This window comes from Rana temporaria, chromosome 13, assembly GCF_905171775.1.
Source record: "Rana temporaria chromosome 13, aRanTem1.1, whole genome shotgun sequence".
Lineage (NCBI taxonomy): Eukaryota > Metazoa > Chordata > Amphibia > Anura > Ranidae > Rana > Rana temporaria.
In genome coordinates, this window is record NC_053501.1 from 77742815 (window position 1) to 77762399 (window position 19585).

A 19585-nucleotide genomic window follows, 5' to 3' on the forward strand; every position below is an offset into this window, starting at 1 on the left:
ATTTAGGTGCAGATCGGGGTGACCGACCCAAACCTCTCCTTACTACATCAGCTCCTCAGCCACTTGTTTACTTCCCTAATCTCCCTCTGCTTTTCCTTGGAGGTCCTTTTCCTCAATTTGGCTTTAAGTACCTACAATTGTTGTTTGGGACACTCCATCTGCCTCTGACTTTGTCATTGGTGCTAGTTTCCTGACTAATATTCAACAATATAGCCCATGTGCACTCGCAGCACTCGTGAATACACAGGTACTTCCAATACTCGACAAATTAATTACTACACAGCATCCCCGCTAGACACAGTCTTTTATTTTTATTTTTTTTTGTTATGTTAACTGGTTATGACTGCTCTGCTCAATCTACCCTACGGTTACAATAATATTACTAACAGGAAATTTCAGATGCTACTTACAGGTTTGATGACTCCTGTTTTATAACCTCCTGTTTTCTATTCTGGTTTTTAACTCGCCACTTAGTCCAGTTCCACTTGGTCTAAGTTTCAGCAAGCTAAAGGGTTCTTTCACACGTCAGATCAGTTTTTTTTTCATCAGTTGATCCGTTTTTCCGTCAGTTTTTCCATCCGTTTTTTTTTTTTTTTGGGGGGGGGGCTTTGTACATATTTTGATGAAAAACGGATGTTAGCGGATCGGATGGTAAACGGATCATCCGCTAACGTCCGTTTTTCGTCCGTTCCGTTTTTTTGACGGAAGAAAAATAGGGTTTTCTTCCGTCGACGCTCATCCACTAACGGACGTTAACCCATAGGGAAGCATTGCGGTCCGTTAACGGACGTCCAAAAAACGGACGAACGGAACGGACGTGTGAAAGAGCCCAAAAGGTGGTTGCTAAAAGATGAGCAGGCTCAAAAAGAGTTCTACAGAAAGTTTTATGTAGGCCTCAAGCACCTGTGACCAATTAACTACTCCCCTTAGTAGGCTGAAGGAAGGAAAGAAAAAAAGTGACAGAAAAGGTGTTGAAAAGCTGCAAGGAAAAACCCCAAAAAGAACCTAAAAATTTTAAAACTTTCCACTCAGTTTCCACTGGTCCGCTTCCAACCAGCAAGCAAACATGACAAAAATGTGGAAAATTTCAAGGGGCATGCATACTTTTTCAAGGCACTGTATATGGTATATTTTGCCTCCTATTCAATATGCACAATATAGACAACATAACCCATCTAGCTTCATAGAGCTCCAACCTAAACCACGAGGAGAATATCCACACACCTCCACATCATTCTTCTATGGAGTCTTCTACTTCCCCTCTAATTTACATTTGTAGCAAACTGTTCTTTACCTTTTTTTTTTTTTTTGAGCAATTAAAATGTGACTGTACATAACATTAAGGGGTCTGTTAGTAAAAATTTTTTTGGATGAATGTGTCACTAATTTTTCTATCTTTGCCAAATTACGATCTTATTTGTCTGTTTTTGTTTTTTCTCTGACTTTCAGGGGCAAATGCAGTGTTACACTCTTAAATGAAACAGAATCCTTAAAATCTTACCTGGAAAGAGAGGTATGTAATTGTCTTTTGATTTTTATATATATATATATATATATATATAATTTTTTTTTTTATATAAAATGTGTGTGTGTGTGTGGTCAGTTTTCACTTGGAAATGCAATAACCTTTAACTGCCAAGACCTGAGGTGTGCCCTGGTCAGTACGCCTAAAAGATGGCATACCCTGAATGCATGAATATGAAAAAATGTATGAAGCGTACATATGTATGTATATATGAAGGTTTGGGGGGAAACAGGGGGGTGGGAACCATGATTACAAGCCAACATGGAAATAGCTGGAGTGTATAGTATATAATATAACAATACACATAGATAGACCCCCCCCCCCCCCCAGATGAATCCTACAAATGCAGGCTAGCCTCGGGCCACCCTTCTAACTTATAGTCAGAGTCTTCACTTGGAAATGTGATAACCTGTGCCTTGGTCTAGCTGGTCAGTACGCCTAAAAGAGGACAAAAAATACACAAAAGTAGGTGTGATATGAAAGCTTTGATGAAGGGAAGGTAACAACAATATGGACAGTGTGGGGGGGGGGGGGACAGAACAATCGTGTGAGGTAGTGCAGGAGGGGAGGAATTTTTGTGTGGTTACAAGACTTCTCCGCATCTTTGTAAAATTTTAAAACCATGCTAAAATAAAAATGGTTTCTGGATAATGGTTTATCTTTTTTTTTTTTTTTTTTTTTTTTTTTTAGGATTTCTTCTTTTACTCTTTAGTGTATGATCCTCAACAGAAGACTCTTTTAGCAGACAAAGGAGAGATTCGTGTTGGCAATCGATACCAAGCTGATGTAACAGACCTGCTAGAGGAAGGTAAAAACACCCACGTGACCTAATCATCCTCTGCCTTTAACCACTTAAGACCCTGACCATTATGCAGGTTAAGGACCTTGCCCCTTTTTGCGATTCGGCACTGCTTCGCTTTAACTGACAATTACACGGTCGTGCGACGTGGCTCCCAAACAAAATTGGCGTCCTTTTTTTCCCACAAATAGAGCTTTCTTTTGGTGGTATTTGATCACCTCTGCGGTTTTTATTTTTTGCACTATAAACAAAAATAGAGCAACAATTTTTTTTAAAAAAATGCAACATTTTTTACTTTTTTGCTATAATAAATATCCCCAAAAAAGATATAAATTTTTTTTTTTTTTTCCTCAGTTTAGGCAGATACGTTTTCTTCTACCTATTTTTGGTAAAAAATAATTTTTATAGCGTTTACAAAATAGGGGATAGTTTTATGGCATTTTTATTAATAATTTTTATTTTTTTTACTACTAATGGCGGCGATCAGCGACTTTTTTTGACTGCGATATTATGGCGGACACATCGGACAATTTTGACCCATTTTTGGGACCATTTTCACAGCGAAAAGTGCTATAAAAATGCACTAATAACTGTGAAAATGACAATTGCAGTTTAGGAGTTAACCACTAGGGGGCGCTGAAGGGGTTAAGTGTGACCTCATATGTGTTTCTAACTGTAGGAGGGTGGGGCTGGAGGTGTGATGTCAGTGATCGTCTTTCCCTATATCAGGGAACAGACGATCAATGACAGCGCCACAGTGAAGAACGGGGAAGCTGCGTTTACACACGCCTCTCCCCGTTCTTCAGCTCCTGTGACCGATCGCGGGACACCGGCGGCGATCGGGTCCTGCAGGCGAGGTCACTGAGCTTCGGACCGTGTCGCTAGCGCGCCTCCGGCAGCGCACTTGCGACCCCACGACTGGGCTCTTAAAGAGGAAGTACAGGTATGTGCTTATGCCCAGCCGTGCCCTTCTGCCAAAGTATATCGGCGTCAAGGGGTCCTTAAGTGGTTAAAGTGTTATTGTGGCCAAAAAATAAAAAAATAGGAGACATATTATGCAGTTTGTCACTAGCAATAACACAGTAGTTGTGTTTTTTTTTTTTTTTTGTTTTTTTTTAATGCCCCAGTAACAGTTTTGAAACTACTGATCCTGCCAGTAGAGCCATTATTTTTCTGCTTCAAGTAATAGGGTGTTCAATTAAGCTTTGACAAAAAGTGGGAGAGACTCTGGGCAACAAAGGGGCAGGCTTGATCCACCCACTGCCTTGTACACAATTTCTCTTTCGTTCATGGACGGACACAGCCTTAATCTTGACAAAGTGGGTATTGGCTTTCCTTTAGGAGTGACTAGGCAGAAAGTGTTAACAACTTCAAAGCTGAACAGCCCCTCCCAGGGGGCAGTCCTACTGGCTATATTCCCTTGTCAAGATTAAGGCTGTGTCCGTCCATGAACTCGGAGAAAAGGATTTTACGGTGAGTATAAAATCCTATTTTTGGCCAAGTGGGTAGATTTGCAGGGTTCCAAGACGCTCCTGGTTGAAAAAGGCTAGTATATACAGTACACTGTGTGTGTGTGTGTGTGTGTGTGTGTGTGTGTGTGTGTACAGGTGAAACTCAAAAAAATTTAATATTGTGCAAAAGTTCATTTATTTCACTAATGCAACTTAAAAGGTGAAACTAAAATATAAGATACTCATTACATGCAAAGCAAGATAGTTTAAGCCGTGATTTCTCATAATTGTGATGATTATGGCTTACAGCTCACGAAAACCCCAAATCCACAATCTCAGAAAATTTGAATATTGTAAAAAAGGTACAATATTCTAGGCTCAAAGTGTCCCACTCTAATCAGCTAATTAAACCATAACACTTGCAAAGGGTTCCTGAGCCTTTAAATGGTCTCTTCGTCTGATTCAGTAGGAATCACAATCATGGGAAAGAATGCTGACCTGACAGTTGTGCAGAAAACCATCATTGACACCCTCCATAAGGAGGGAAAGCCTCAAAAGGTAATTGCAAAAGAAGTTGAATGTTCCCAAAGTGCTGTATCAAAGCACATTAATAGAAAGTTATGTGGAAGGGAAAAGTGTGGAAGAAAAAGGTGCACAAGCAGCAGGGATGACCGCAGCCTGGAGAGGATTGTCAAGAAAAGGCCATTCAAAAGTGTTGGGGAGTTTCACAAGGAGTGGCCTGAGGCTGGAGTCAGTGCATCAAGAGGCACCACACAAATGGATCCTGGACATGGGCTTCAAATGTCGTATTCCTCTTGTCAAGCCACTCCTGAACAACAAACAACGTCAGAAGCGTCTTTCCTGGGCTAAAGAAAAACACACCTGGTCTGTCGCTCAGTGGTCCAAAGTCCTCTTTTTCTGATAAGAGCAAATTTTGCATCTCATTTGGAAACCAAGGACCCCGAGTATGGGGGAAGAATAGAGGCACACACTGCAAGATGCTTGAAGTCCAGTGTGAAGTTTCCACAGAATGTGTTGATTTGTGGAGCCATGTTATCTGCTGGTGTTGGTCATTAAAATGGTTTCATTTTCCAGCAGGACTTGGCACCTGCCCACTCTGCCAAAAGCACCAAAACCTGGTTCAATGATTGTGGGATTACTGTGCTTGATTGGCCAACAAACTCGCCTGACCTGAACCCCATAGAGAATCTATGGGGCATTGCCAAGAAAAAGATGAGACATGAGACCCAACAATGCAGAAGAGCTGAAGGCCGCTATTGCAGCATCCTGGTCTTCCATAACACCTCAGCAGTGCCACAGGCTGATGGCTTCCATGCCACACCACATTGAGGCAGTAATTGCTGCAAAAGGGGCCCAACCAAGTACTGAGTACATATGCATGCTTCTACTTTTCAGAGGTCCGATATTGTTCTATGTACAATCCTTGTTTACTGATTGCATGTAATATTCTAATTTTCTGAGATTGTGGATTTGGGGTTTTCATGAGCTGTAAACCATAATCATCACAAATATGACAAATCACGGCTTGAACTATCTTGCTTTGCATGTAATGAGTCTATCTCATATATTAGTTTCACCTTTTAAGTTGCAGTAGTGAAATTAACTTTTGCACGATAATCTAATTTTTCGAGTTTCACCTGTATGTGTGGCCAGTGAGCCCATTGCATTTGTTGTCTATTGGGAAGCTGTGTGGGTAAGGCTTGACAATGTGGGCTAGGTTCAGTACTATTAGGAAGTGAGCAGGCAGCTAGAGAAGTCTATTTTGTCCTGGTGACACTTGTAGTAAGGTAAGCCCAGAGTTTCACTTTTTTTTTTTAATTTTATTTTTTTATGTTTCCAGCGGAATTGGTTGTTGCGGTGGTGTGTAGAGTGAAACGGATGGTTTTCTTTTATTTTGACATTTCAGTAGAAATCTTTTGGAGTTTGCAGTGTCTCCTGTCACCCATGCCTAAATGACAGAAAATGTACGTTGCCCAATGTTTTTATCTGCCTGCTGTATAGGAACAGAAGATGGAAGAGACCAAGCTGACCTTGAAACGAAAGTTTGGGAAGAAAACAGCCCCCTTACAGACAAACAGATAGACCAGTTTTTAGTAGTAGCACGGTAAGAAATAACATATTCTTAATTTCTACATAAATTCTATGTTTGCTATTATTGAATGTTTTTTTAATGCAGCAGGCTTGTCTACAAGATTATGATTTGGACCCCTTTTCCCTTTCCTGGCTCATTTTAATCAATGTTTAAATAGTGTAAACATTAATATTACCCATAAAGCATAATCGGCCTGCTATTATTGCTACAAAGTAGAGCTGCACGATTCTGGCCAAAATGAGAATCACAATTCTCTCATGATTCTCGCGGTGTAATATCATCTTTCACAATATGCAAATAAATTGGGGCAACTTTACTGTTTTTAGTTTTTTTTTAATTCATTAAAGTGTATTTATTTCAACACAAATTGCATTTGAAAGACCGCTGCGCAAATACCGTGTGACATGCCACCATTTTATTCTCTAGGGTCTCTGTTAGAACCCCCAAACATTTTATATTTGTTTTTTAAGTAATTTTCTAGCAAAAAATAATGATTTTAACTTGAAATCAACAAGTGTCAGAAAAAGGTTTTAGTCTTTAAGTGGTTAAACTGCCCTCATTTACAGACCGAAGTTGATTCCCTTGATCTAAAGAACACAACTTTACAATGTTTATAGGCTCTGCAGGTGAGGAATATTGTGATACTTGGCAGACTGCCTTTTTTTTTTTTTTGGACAGCTGTCGGCTTGAGCAAAGAATTCTCTGCATAGAAATAATCGGTAAAATGCTTTGTTGAGATTGTGGGGGGGGGGGAAATCACAATCTCGATTCTTAACGATTTCATCGTGCTGGTCTACTACAAAGTCAAAACAGTATGACAGAATGTGAGCATTAAAACCAAAAATCCAGGCACACAGACCAGAGGCCACGTGAAAAGTAAAAAAAAAAGTTAAATGTAGTTGTGGCTGCTGCTGTCCAAAACTCAGACAAATGAAGAAGATATAATCAAAGGGGTGAACAGCGCTGATCAGCAGACATAAATGGGACCCTCATCGTCGCTGGTGGGGGGGCCCTTTCCAGGACCGTGGGGTCAGGGGTCCGATAAAGTGGGAAGCACACTGCAGGAACTGTTGGGGCCAGTATACAGCGGCCGCTCACACTGTGTATGAAGCCCGGAGGTGATGTCACAGCCTTGCGGAAGTCAGCCAAGGGAATCCGAACAGTATGGGCAAACCCTGCTGCTGGGGCCAGTTAGGAACTGCTGATGCCAAGGGAGCAAAGAGTCACACATCGCCGACTGGAGACACTACATGTTTTGGAGACACGCCTCTTCAGGTTATCTGATTTAGGTAGTTATGGTATGTGAATTGCGCTCCACTAGTGGTTCATCTATCACCACCTACTTCTGGGCAATGATTTTAATTATTAGCCCCCAATACATATCACCTCCATTTGATAATACACCAAATAGATATATATGTGTATATATATGTGCCAAGTGCCAAATACTTGTATACAAATATTCTTCTCAGAAAAATTGTAAAAACTCAAAGAAATACAAAACCACAAAAAGCTTGCATATATCTGCTTATGCGCTTATGATATGGTGCTCCTATAAACCTTGGTGCCCCTATCCCAAATGCAAGGGGTCACTGCCTCCAAGGCAAACAAGTGTTATAATAGAAATCTATATATGAAAAAATATAAGAATAAATATATATATATATATATATATATATATATATATATATATATATATATATATATATATATATATATATATATATATATATATAGTGTGTGTAAAAAAAATATAAATGTGACAATTAGATAGAGGATTTCAAAATGGGTCCTCTGCTCATTAAAGTCCCAATATGCTAATCAGGTGCTTGTATAAATGCTCCCGTGAGGTGTTGTAACAAAACGAAATGTCACCACTTCTGTGATATTCCTGTCACCGCTAGAAATGGCCACTCACCAGATCTCAATCAAATAAATGCCTTTGGTTCATTCCCAGGATAACCACTCCTCTTACACATCTTTTCACCAATTGCCAGATGCCTTGGATATGCCAATGGGGTCTCTTTCTCTCCTACAATGGCTCATAAAAAAGAGGCGTGCCCCTCATGGTGTAGTACGTAAAAAATGTATTGGTTGCCTAAAAACAAATAGGTATTGCACTCACATTTGGTTGTGCCCGTATGCCGGCACCAAGCTTCTCCAGCCGTGTGTGCAAAACAATTGGAAGGTATGAGCCGTTCCTCTCGAGTTCCCCCAGCGTCTATCTTACGATCAACGCGTGGTTTCGTAGGTATCTGCAGCCTCTACGCGTTTCGCAAATAATATTGCATCCTCAGGAAGCTGCTGTACTTCTGTTATGCTTCTGTATTTATAGCCCTCTGAATTGTTTGTGATTTGAGATTCCCGCCCCTACTTCCTCCCGGAAATGCACGGACCGGAAGTGGTTCCGCCGCCATTTTACTCCCTGTAACCACTGCCCTAATATTCACTTTTTTCTTTTCCTGTTATCCCCATTGTTTGTTTAATATATTCCAATTGTCCAAATATGATCTGACCCCCCATGCGCTGCCTGCAGTTTCCCTGTTGCACAGAACCAATAAGGAAAAGAAAAAAATATATGAAATAATTTTTTCTCTTATCGTCCATGGACGGACACAGCTCCTTAAATCTTGACAAGTGGGTTATGTTCCCTGTTTACAGGAGAGGACTAGGCAGAAACATGTTAAATAGTTAAATACATGTTACATTAACAGAGTTGAACAGCCCCGCCCAGGGGGCGGTCCCTCCAGACATAACCCTCCTCACTGCAGCTTGCAGCCTCAGTTTCGTTCTGCCTAGCAAAGGAGAAGGACGTATGGCTCCCTTTGGGCCCAGCGCCCTGAGGAGAAATTTTATTTTATTTTACTTTACTTTTTCTTGAAGAATCTTCTTTCAACTGTTGGCTGAGAGACAGGCTGGATATTATAGATCCTTGTAGTCTACTCAGTCCGACCAGCAAGCGTGGGCACACCTTTGCAAAGAGGCTTGGTCTGCCACGCCATACCTCATGACTCCTGGGGTGGCCGGTGAGCTTTGCTCCGAGGTCCACATATGACTGAGCTGTGGTGTTGTCTCAATCACAGTGGACCGGGCCGACAGCTACCTCCATTGCGGTTGTAGGTCTGTCAGGAATGCGTCAGCGAGTCCTCGCTCGGACGGGTAAGTACAGTCCTTCCTGCTTCGGTGGGTTGGTACAGCTGGGCATTCCTGGGGTTCGGGGGTCCCTTCCCCTTACTTCCCTGCTCCTTTCCCTTGCTGCATTGCTAACATTGCCGCTGTCAGGGGGGAGGGGGCCTTCCTGAGGGGACTGTTATCTGGCCTGTGTTTTTTCTTTTTTGTATTGGGCTTTCCTGTGAGGTAAAAAGCCCTGTGGTGAGCACAGATGTTTATGATTATACTTCAGCAGACGCTGACTGATTGGTGACACCTGTAATGGTTTTGCTTTTTATGCTGTATCTGTGACTTGTCCTTAAATAAAACAGCCCTATGAGGCTTTTCCTGTTTAAACACAGGTCCCTGCAAAAGTTACCTCACGGTTCTTTTCCTCACAGGCAGCGCTGTGCAGTCTCCTCCTGAGGGAGTCCCCTGGTTACCCCTGGTCAGCGCAGCAAGTGGGTGAGAGGCCCTGAATAGGGCTCTAGGAGCTTTTGTCTATTTGTATGGACAGATGTGCATATTATAATACACACACACTATATGTAAATATTGGAGTCAGTATCTGGGTCCTTCCCCACATGCTGGTGGTGGCAGCAGGTGTTAGCACCTGGGATTCCCACAGAGTTTTTATTGTTAGTCCTGGACACAGTTTGTGCCAGGGTGGGGGTGGACTGCGGGCGGGCGGTAAAAGAGTGCCCCCTTCCCCCGTTATCCCCTGGGGAATGCTCTGTTATGGAGCCATGGACTAGGTACCTAGTTGAAAAAAAAAAAAAAAAAAAAAAAGGCAGAATAAGGCATTTATGGGTGCGCTTTTTACTGCTGCAAGGGACTCTCCTAAGCTGCATAGTGCAGCTGGGTTTCCGCTGAGGGCTCGGTCTTTTTTGGATCACACAAATCAGACCGCTGTGTAGGTTTTTTCCTTCTGTGCCCTTCTTTGATAATTTCTGAGATGCGGAATGAGAAAAGCCACTGAGGGCTTTTGTAGTCCCTCACCGCCGGGCGGGAACCCCTACTTGTATGGATCTGACTGATAGAAGATCCGAAGTACTGACCCGTTCCATGTTTACCATGCTGGGGTCTGGCTTGCGGCCTATTGTGGCCACTACACTGGGGTCTCAGTGGTCGCTGGCGCTATTTTTTTGGGAGATTTTTCAATTACATTGAAAACTCCCATTGGCGCCCATTTTGTCGTAGCCACGCTATGGCGCAGCTTACATTGTGCTGGCCTTTTTCCTGTGGCCGCGTTCTGAACGCTCGGCGGCCATCTTGGAGTAGTCCTGACCCCTAGTGCTGTATACAACTCACAGAGTGAGCATTTTGCACCAGACAGTGGAGGAGCACCGACTCTCTCCTGAGGTTATTAGCCTAGCGGACCAGCTGGTCCAGGGCCTCATATAGGTCTGTGATGCTTCATTGAATGCTGCGCCCTTGTTATCCAGGGCGTCTGTTTCAGAATGGTTTTATGCACACGGTGGTGTAGTGCTTAACTCCATTACTTGGCAGCAAAAGAGTCATTGGTTCGAATCTGCACACTGACGCCAATCTGCACACTGACGCCAATCTGCCTGGAGCTTGCATTGTCGCTCCCTGTGTCTGTGTGGGTTTCCTCCGGGTACTCCGGTTTCCTCCAAAGACATGTGTGCATACACCTACATAATATACATACACACTATGTGTGTGTATTATTTAGGGGCAACCCTCCCAGGCCGTCAAAGGCCCAGCTGGGGGACTAATCTGTCCCTGGGTGCATAAGCCGATCACGCCGGCACCCAAATCCTGCCAATGTATATAGCCTTCCCTCCCTGTCTCTAGGTGGGAGGGGCGGCTTGCAGGTTCACAATTCAGTGAAACCTCCCTGCTCTCCGACTAGTGGGTCTGCGAGGTGGTCTCTTCGGAGTACTAGATAGGGTTTCCTCCTATCCACAGAACAAAGTTCTGTCCTTGTGTCTTCCCCTCCCGGCACGTCGGTCTGCCTTGGGCAGTGTGGGATTTGCTAAGCTGCAAGGTAATTTTACCTTTCCTGCAGGACGAGAGTTTTGGGGTTTTCTATGGGCCTCAGGCCCTAAATACCTTTGTGAACGTCGGGTAGTTCCGCATGGAATCCATTTGTTCGGTGGTGTCCTGACGTCCTCGGACATCAGGGACGCATACATGCATGTCCCGTTTTGCACATGTCACAGTGTTTTTTTCTGTGCTTCGTGATGAGAGAAGGGTCTCTGTCAGCCTGTGGCCCTCCCTTTTGATCTGGCGTCAGCACCATGGGTTTTCAGCTAGGAGCTCGCACTTATTTGAATTTTGTTGGGACAGCGAGGCTTTGCCTCATTGGCTACTTTGACGACTTTCTTCTGAGAGCAGCTTCTGTCTCCGACCTAGTGGATGGGTTATTCCCATTCAGACCCTCCGAAGATTCGGGTGGATGTTAAACGTTTAGGCCAGAAAGTGTAGCTCAGTGGCAGCAAGCCTGCCCTACATGTGTGCGACCCAGGGTTCAAATTATGGGCATGCTAGGTTCCGACTCAGCGTTGGAGTATCTAGTGTTGATCCAGACTCCTCAGTGGCAAAGGTCCTTCTTCCCCTGGAGAAATTGCAGACTCTTCAGCCTGCGGAGAAGGTATTGGCATCACGCAATCGGTCTTCTCTCCGGGCGCCTGCTGGTTCAGGGTCTGTGGGTAGCCTCCTTCAAGGTGGTACTGTATGCCCAGTTCCACACCCTGGTTTTCCAGTGGAACTACTGTCCAGGTGGTAAAAATCTCTTGTCTCTGAAATCATTAGATTCCTGTGCGCCACCTAGTCAGAGTCTCTCTGAGTTGGTGACAGAGATTCCCGACTCTTCGGTCCGGGAAGTTGTTCCTTCCTTCCAGTGGTCGGTGTTTACGACGAATGCCAGCTCACGGGTTGTGAACCTGGAGGTTCACAAAACTGGGGGGTCCAGTCGGCCCTGAGTCGCTGGACTTGCGTGGACCTATGACCACACCTCCTTGAATGTGTCTGGTCTCGGTAGCTACCCAGGGTCGGGCCTGGCTAGTGCCTGGTGGAAGACCGCCTGGGAATACCAGGTGCTGTCTACTGTTCATTGTCCTACTATTTTAGGCGATCAGGCTATGCTTCTCCTTGTGGTCGACCAATCTGGTTTCAGCCGGACAACGCCACGGCCGTGGCTTCAGTCTACCATCAGGTATGCCAGCAGGCAGACTACTGGAGTCGCCAGATGCTGGACCAGGGCGACTGGTCTTTGTGCTTGGGGTGTTTCGGCTCCCTTGCAGGAGGTGAGCCTCACATGGCATGGATCTCCTGGCAGCTTGTCTCCGCCGCAAGGGTGTCAGTTAGTGGCCAGGTCTAGTGATCTTGTACAGACGCGTCAGTCGCGCTGGTGGCCCTGTGTTGTCTGTATCGGTGATTTTTTGCCATTCCTCCATGGTAGTTGCTTCCTCGGCCGCTCCACAGAGTGGATGCTGAGGAGATCCCGATGATTCTAATCGCTCCAGATTAATCTCGGCGTCCTTGGTACGCTGATATCGGGCGCCTGGTAGCGGAGGCACCCTGGCGATTGCCAGGGCAGGAGGTTCCTGTCTCAAGGTCCCATACTTCCTCCTGTTGTACAGTCACTGACTTGCTTAACATGGTTATTGGAAGCCAGACTTTAGGTGACCAGGGTCTGTCTGACTCGGTCATCTCAACAGGGCACCGTAGTCTTCTTCCGGAGGATCTACCGTCGCACCTCTCTTGGTGCGAAGGGATGGAGTGACGTCCACGGGCGTACTTTCAATGTCCAGGGTCCTGCTGTTTTTAAAGCTTGGATTGGATCTAAAAATTGCTTAAAGCACCGTTTGAGGGCAGATTTCAGCCTTGGCTGTGTTCTTTTAGTGGCCTTTTTGCGGCCCGTTCCCTGGTGGGTCCCCTTTTTTTGTGTGCAAGGGGTTTGTCATATACTTTCCCCTCTTGGCCCATCTCTTCCCCCATGAGTTTTGACTCTGGTGCTCTCGGTTCTTCAGGAACCTTCCTTTTGGAAACATCAGAGAGATTTTCTCTTGACACTATCTCAGAAGGTGGCCCCTTTAGTGGCCTTTACCTCTGTTAGAGGGGTTTCTGAGTTGGCGGTCTTGTCTTGCAAGCCGCCATGCTTGATCCCCCATAAGGATTAGGTGATGGTGCGCCCGCGACCTTCCCTTCTTCCGAAGGAGGTTTCGGCCTTTCATACTTTAGGCGTGGTACGCGCTTTGCGGGTATACCAGCCTACTACGGCTCCATTTCGGAGCTTCTGACTCTCTTTTGTGTCGGTGTCTGGTCCACAAAAGGGCCTGGCGGTCTCGTCGACCACCATTTCTCGGTGGATCGGGCAGGCCGTCATACAGGCCTATGCTCCTAAGGGCGGGCCCCCCTTTCCGGTCACGGCACTTTCGACCAGGGAAATTGGTGCTTCCTGGGCCGACATCATGCGTCGGTCTCACAGGTGTGCGAGGCGGCGATTTGCTCGTCCGTTCACGCTTTTTCCAGAATGGTTGCTGTGAGTGCATCTTATGATGTTTTTTTCAGCCGCTAGTTTTTGCCGGCGACTGTTTAAAGTTGCACCTCCTCCGTTGAGGAGCTCTGCTTGTTTTGGGGTGAAGTTAAAATTGTTTTTACTGATATATTTCCCACCCCTCGTTTTTTGATACTGCTTGGGGACGTCCCACTTGTCAAGATTTAAGGAGCTGTGTCCGTCCATGGACGATAAGAGAAAATAGGATTTTTTGTACTCACCGTAAAATCCTTTTCTCTGAAGTCCATGGACGGACACAGCTCCCACCCCTCCTTTTTAGGTTTGTACTGCTTGTTACGAACTGAGGCTGCAAGCTGCAGTGAGGAGGGTTATGTCTGGAGGGACCGCCCCCTGGGCGGGGCTGTTCAACTCTGTTAATGTAACATGTATTTAACTATTTAACATGTTTCTGCCTAGTCCTCTCCTGTAAACAGGGAACATAACCCACTTGTCAAGATTTAAGGAGCTGTGTCCGTCCATGGACTTCAGAGAAAAGGATTTTACGGTGAGTACAAAAAATCCTATTTTTTCAAATAAAATAAAAATAAAAAGTAAAAAAAAAATATTTAAATTTTTTTTATCTTTATTTATTTATTTACACCCTAGACCAGTGATGGCGAACCTTTTTGAGCCTGAGTGCCCAAATAGCGACACAAAACCAACTTATTTATTTCAAAGTGCCAACATGGAATTAAACCTACCAGCGGCACTGTACAGAGGAAGGAACTGATCATCCCTCTGAATGAGCCCTAAGGGACCAAAAATATACAATTCTGCCCAGAAAAAAAAAATGTTTGCTTTTTTTAAAGGAGTGCGTTACACTCAGAATACTGGGATCAGGAATAGATGCATGTGCTCAGAATACTGGGATCAGGGGGGTGATGTGAAGGCCTTTCCCAAAGCAGTGTCCTCTGCCCCTTCACATCCCCCCAGATACACAGCAGTGTCCTCTGTGCCCCCCCTTCCCCCATAGCACTGTCCTACCTGTGTATGTGAAGTCCTCCACATTGCAATGCTTCAGCCTGAGCCCCTGCACAGGAATCCGCTCTCTAAGTCCAGGAAGGGAGGAGTCAGTCTTCTCCTCGGTATCCAGAGGCATCACGCGCTGCTTACAGTAACCTAACAACTGGGCTGCCCTCAGTGAATGCTTAGAGGGCTTTCCTCACATCTGCCGTCCCACTTCCTGATCACACTCACACTGCCGCCCGATCGCACTGACGATCGCCTGCACCGCAAGTGACTGCTTTGCTGGGGGTTTCCCTGCTCTATCCTGGAGTGCCCACAGAGAGGGCTCGGCGTGCCAGCTGTGGCACGTGTGCCATAGGTTCGCCATCACTGCCCTAGACCATCCTTCCTTCCAAATGTGGTTTCAGCGTTTTATCTCAATGAGGACATTGTTCTGCCATCCTTACACATTGTCTGGACATAGTCCGAAACATCAGGTTGTACCTAAATGCTTCTGCTTTCATTAGTCAAACAGATTCCCAGTTTGTTCTCTTCTCGGGTAATTGCAAGGGTCACACTGCTTTAAAATCCAACATTGCAAGGTGGATAAGGAATTGGATTGCTAGAGCCTATGCTCTGAAACAAAAACCTCCTCCTGCATTCTTGGCACATCCCATCAGATCTGTTGAAGTAGCCTAGGCCTTTAGGAACCCAACTCTGTAAGGCCACCACCTTGTATTCGGTTTACACGTTTTAAAAATGTACCAGGTGGATGTCCATTCTTTTGCTGACGCAGTTTTCGGCCACAGGGTTCTTGAAGTGGTGCTCTGAATTTGGGTAATTTACCCTTGTTGTGTTTGGGCCTGTTGGCACAGTTAAGGTTTGTCTAGTTGTATACATTGGTTGAGGTTGTCCCATAGAGAGAGAGAGATCAGTTGATGGGATCTGGGCGGGCGGCTACATGTATGTGGCCTGTCCTATTCTTTAACGGCCCGATCATTGGCTGGATAGCTGCTGGGGCCCGCCCACCTCCGACATCACGCTGAATTTGTGAGCTCCTCTCTCTCTATACAGTTTCACACACAGAGAGCAGTTTTACACGGTTACATTATCGGCTGTGAAACCTGCCAGTGCCATCTGCTAATACCAACTAGTGCCAACATTGCCAATCAGTGCCACCTGCCAATGCCAACTAGTGTCATCTGCCAGTGCTAGCTATTGCCATCCAGTGCCACTTGTTAGTGCCACTTGCCAGTGCTAACTAGTGCCATCCAGTTCCATCTGCCAGTGCCACCTGCCAGTGCCAATTAGTGCCTGCTAGTGCCATCTTCCAGTGGCAATTGGTGCCATCCAGTGCAACCTGCCAGTGCCAATTAGTGCCACCTGCCAATCAGTGCCAACCAGGGCCACTTGCCAGTGTCACCCGTTAGTGCAGTGTTTCTCAATTCCAGTCCTCAGGCCCCCCCAACAGGTCAGGTTTTCAGGATTTCCCTCAGATGAAAAGGCTGTGGTGATTACTAAGGCAGTGAAACTGATCAAATCACCTGTGCAAAATAATGGAAATCCTGAAAACCTGACCTGTTGGGGGGGCCTGAGGACTGGAATTGAGAAACGCTGCGTTAGTGCCATGTGCCACCTGTCAGTGCCACCTGCCAAAAAAAATCGTCCTAAAATATCGGCTGCAAAAATCAGCATCATAGATTGGCCGTCGGCCACCCCGTTTTTTTTAATTATCGGCATCGGCCAGAGAGAAACCCATATCGGTCGACCTCTACTATCTATGATGAGAGGAGTTCACTTACCTGTAATGTTTATATCTTGGAGTGCAGTACAGGACAGGACATCCTTCCTTGCATTCCTTGCCAGTGTCCAGTGGTGAATCACCAGAAGGTACCAACCTTTAACCTATGGTGTGTTAGTAAGCTGCCTGTGTCCTGTACTGTACTCCTAGATATGGAATTTGCAGATAAATCAATATGCCTTCTATATACATGTTTACTAAAAGTGGAAATGTCTTTTGAAGATTTACAACAAATGTATTTTTGTTGTTGTGCTTTTTGGGTTCTGGATATTATGAATTCCTAACAGATTTTTTATTTATTTTTTTCCTTTTTCAGTTCTGTAGGTACTTTTGCACGTGCATTAGACTGCAGTAGCTCTGTCCGACAGCCTAGTCTACATATGAGTGCAGCTGCTGCCTCTAGAGACATCACACTGGTAAGAAGGAAAAGCAAGAGTCATCTTGTCACCAAGATTATAATATAGTTTTGATTATTATGTGGTGTATTTGCATTCATACTTGTTGTATGTATGAAATAAAACAAATGTTAGAATGGAAGCTGTTGACTGTACACATTTTAGGGCAGCGTCACACTTGGGTCCTGTCACTCGCGAGTAGTTGCTAGCTACGGGATATTTGGAATGTGCAGCGAGAACACTTTGGGGGTTATTTACAAAAGGCAAATTCACTTTGCACTACAAGTCGCTTTAAATCTGAGGGGTAGATCTGAAATGAGGGAAAGCTCAGCTGATTTTATTATCCAATCATGTGCAAGCTAAAATGCTAGTTTTTATTCTCCTTGCATGTCCCTCTCGGATCTACAGCGACTGCACTTCCAAGTGCAATTTGCACTTGTAGTGCAGAGGATTTGTCTTTAATAAATTACCCCCTTTATCTTGTATGTGTTGCTCCCCTGCCAGCTGCAAAAGCAATGACTGTGCATACTAAGCAGGTCAGTGTTTCAGCTTCCTGCTGGGTCCTGGGTGCCTGAAAAGGAAGCCAACACGTGGGGGTCCCATTTAGTAATATTGATCTACTTTTTTAGTATTATATACACAACAAATAGATTTTATAGAAAACTTTTCTTGCCCCTTAGCAAGCAAGTATAATGCAGATATTTTCTAATGTGTGTTTTTTTTGTGTAAGAGTGTGTGTGCTAGATTATAATGGGAATATACGGCAAAAGATATTTCAAGATTTCTTTAGCAAAACCCTTACACACCAACTATAGCACCTACAGTGCCTTAAAGTATTCATACCCCTTAAAATTCTCCATTTTGTCATGTTGCAACCAAAAATGTTAATGTATTTTATTGGGATTTTATGTGATAGACCAACACAAATTAGTGGAAGGAAAGTGATAAATTGTTTTTAACATTTTTTACAAATATTTGTAAAGTGTGGCATGCATTTGTATTTAACCCCCTTTTCTCTGATACCCCTAACTAAAATCTAGTGGAGCCAATTGCATTCAAACGTCACCTAATTGGTCAGATTTAATTCTCTTTATTAGATTTTTTTTATCATGTATAAAAACAGGTTACATTCATAACATTCTTTTTACAAAACGTTTCACATTCCCCGTATGTCATAACCTTGTAGGTTTCTCCTATTAGTTTATTTGTCCTACCACCCACCCCTACTTACCAATTTAATATCTCATAATTTTACACAGGGTATCCCATTTTAAGCAGCCATGGTTTCCATATTTTATCGAATTCCTTGATATTTCTCCTTTTAATATATACTACTTTCTCTTTCCATGATGTTACTGTCACAGCATTAATCCACTCACTTATTGTTGGGGGGTTCACTGCTTGCCATCTTTGAGCAATTAGTTTTCTTGCCTGAAAGAGGCACCTTAACACTGCTTTTGTGGGGCTAGACAACCCACCTCTTTCCTCCCATAAGCCCACTATACACGTTCTAGGGTCCATCTCCAACTTGGTCCCATATGTCATGTTTATGATATTGATGATCCCTAGCCAGTACCTGAATAATTTTGGGCACCTCCATAACATATGTATTAAGTCCCCCTGTATCCTGACACCTGGGGCATCCCGCATCTGCTCTCCAACCAAATCTAAATAGTCTTTTGGGTGTATAATACGTCCTATGTATCCATCTTTAAGAATGATACCTTCTGGGCGGGCGAAACTGTGACCATATGCCCTCTCTCCAGCACCTTCCTCCATTGGTCATCCGTTAGGGTTCCCAGATCTTCCTCCCATTTCTTTCTGCTTTTAAGCTGCTCTGGTCCCTCAATATTTCTCTCGCTAAACTTCACCTAATTAGTAAATGGATTCCACCTGTGTGTAATTTAATCTCAGTATAACTACAGCTGTTCTGTGAAGCCCTCAGAGGTTTGTTAGAGAACCTTCGTGAACAAACGGCATCATGAAGGCCAAGTAACATACTAGACAGATTAGGATAAAATTGTGGAGAAGTTTAAAGCAAGGTTAGGTTATAAAAAAAAAAAAAAAAAATCCCAAGCTTTGAACATCTCACAGAGCCCTGTTCAATCCATCGTCCGAAAATGGAAAGAGTATGGCACAACTGCAAGCCTAACAAGACATGGCCATCCACCTAAAATGACAGGCTGGGCAAGGAGAACATTAATCAGGGAAGCAGCCAAGAGGTCCATGGTAACTCTGGAGGAGCTGCAGAGATCAACAGCTCAGGCGATGGAATCTGTCCACAGGACAACTATTAGTTGTGCACTTCACAAATCTGACCTTTTTATAGAAGAGTGACAAGAAAGACATCATTGAAAGAAAGCCAAAAGAAGTCTCTTTTGTGAGAAGCCATGGGGGACACAACAAACATGTGGAAGAGGGTGCTCTGGTCAGATGAGGCTAAAATGGAACTTTTCGCCCTAAAAGCAAACCGCTATGTGGGGTGGAAAACTAACACTGCACATCACCCTAAACACACTATCTCAACCGATAAACATGATAGTGGCAGCTTCATGTTGTGGGGATGCTTTTCTTCAGCAGAGACAGGGAAGCTGATCAGAGATATCAGAGTGTGTTTACACACAAAACCCCTGTGCTGCCGCTCGTGCACGCGCGTGGCTGGTGGCTCTCCTGGCAAAGCCGAATATGTACAGGACTTTTCCCAGGAGAGCCATTCTGCTGCAGTATATCTGCATAAGCGGGTTGAGAACCAGTTAAAAAACAAATTTCTTCATCAGTTAAGGCCAATATGTATTCTACATATTTTTGGTAAAAAAAAAAATCTCAATAAGCTTTTGACTGGTTTGCGCACAAGTTATAGCGTCTACAAAATAGGGGCTAT

At 44.3% G+C, this 19585-nt stretch overlaps 1 protein-coding gene across 16 annotated transcripts in view; it reads left to right on the top strand.

Moving 5' to 3' along the window:
• Positions 1-19585, top strand: part of MTA1 (metastasis associated 1) — a 290526-nt gene that overhangs the window by 65762 nt on the left and 205179 nt on the right. For all 16 annotated transcript variants that reach the window (XM_040333257.1, XM_040333259.1, XM_040333258.1 and 13 more), the window contains exons 5-8: positions 1450-1513; positions 2216-2333; positions 5798-5900; positions 16626-16725. In XM_040333257.1, the coding sequence (XP_040189191.1) occupies positions 1450-1513; positions 2216-2333; positions 5798-5900; positions 16626-16725 (385 nt within the window). The remainder of the gene's footprint in view (positions 1-1449; positions 1514-2215; positions 2334-5797; positions 5901-16625; positions 16726-19585) is intronic.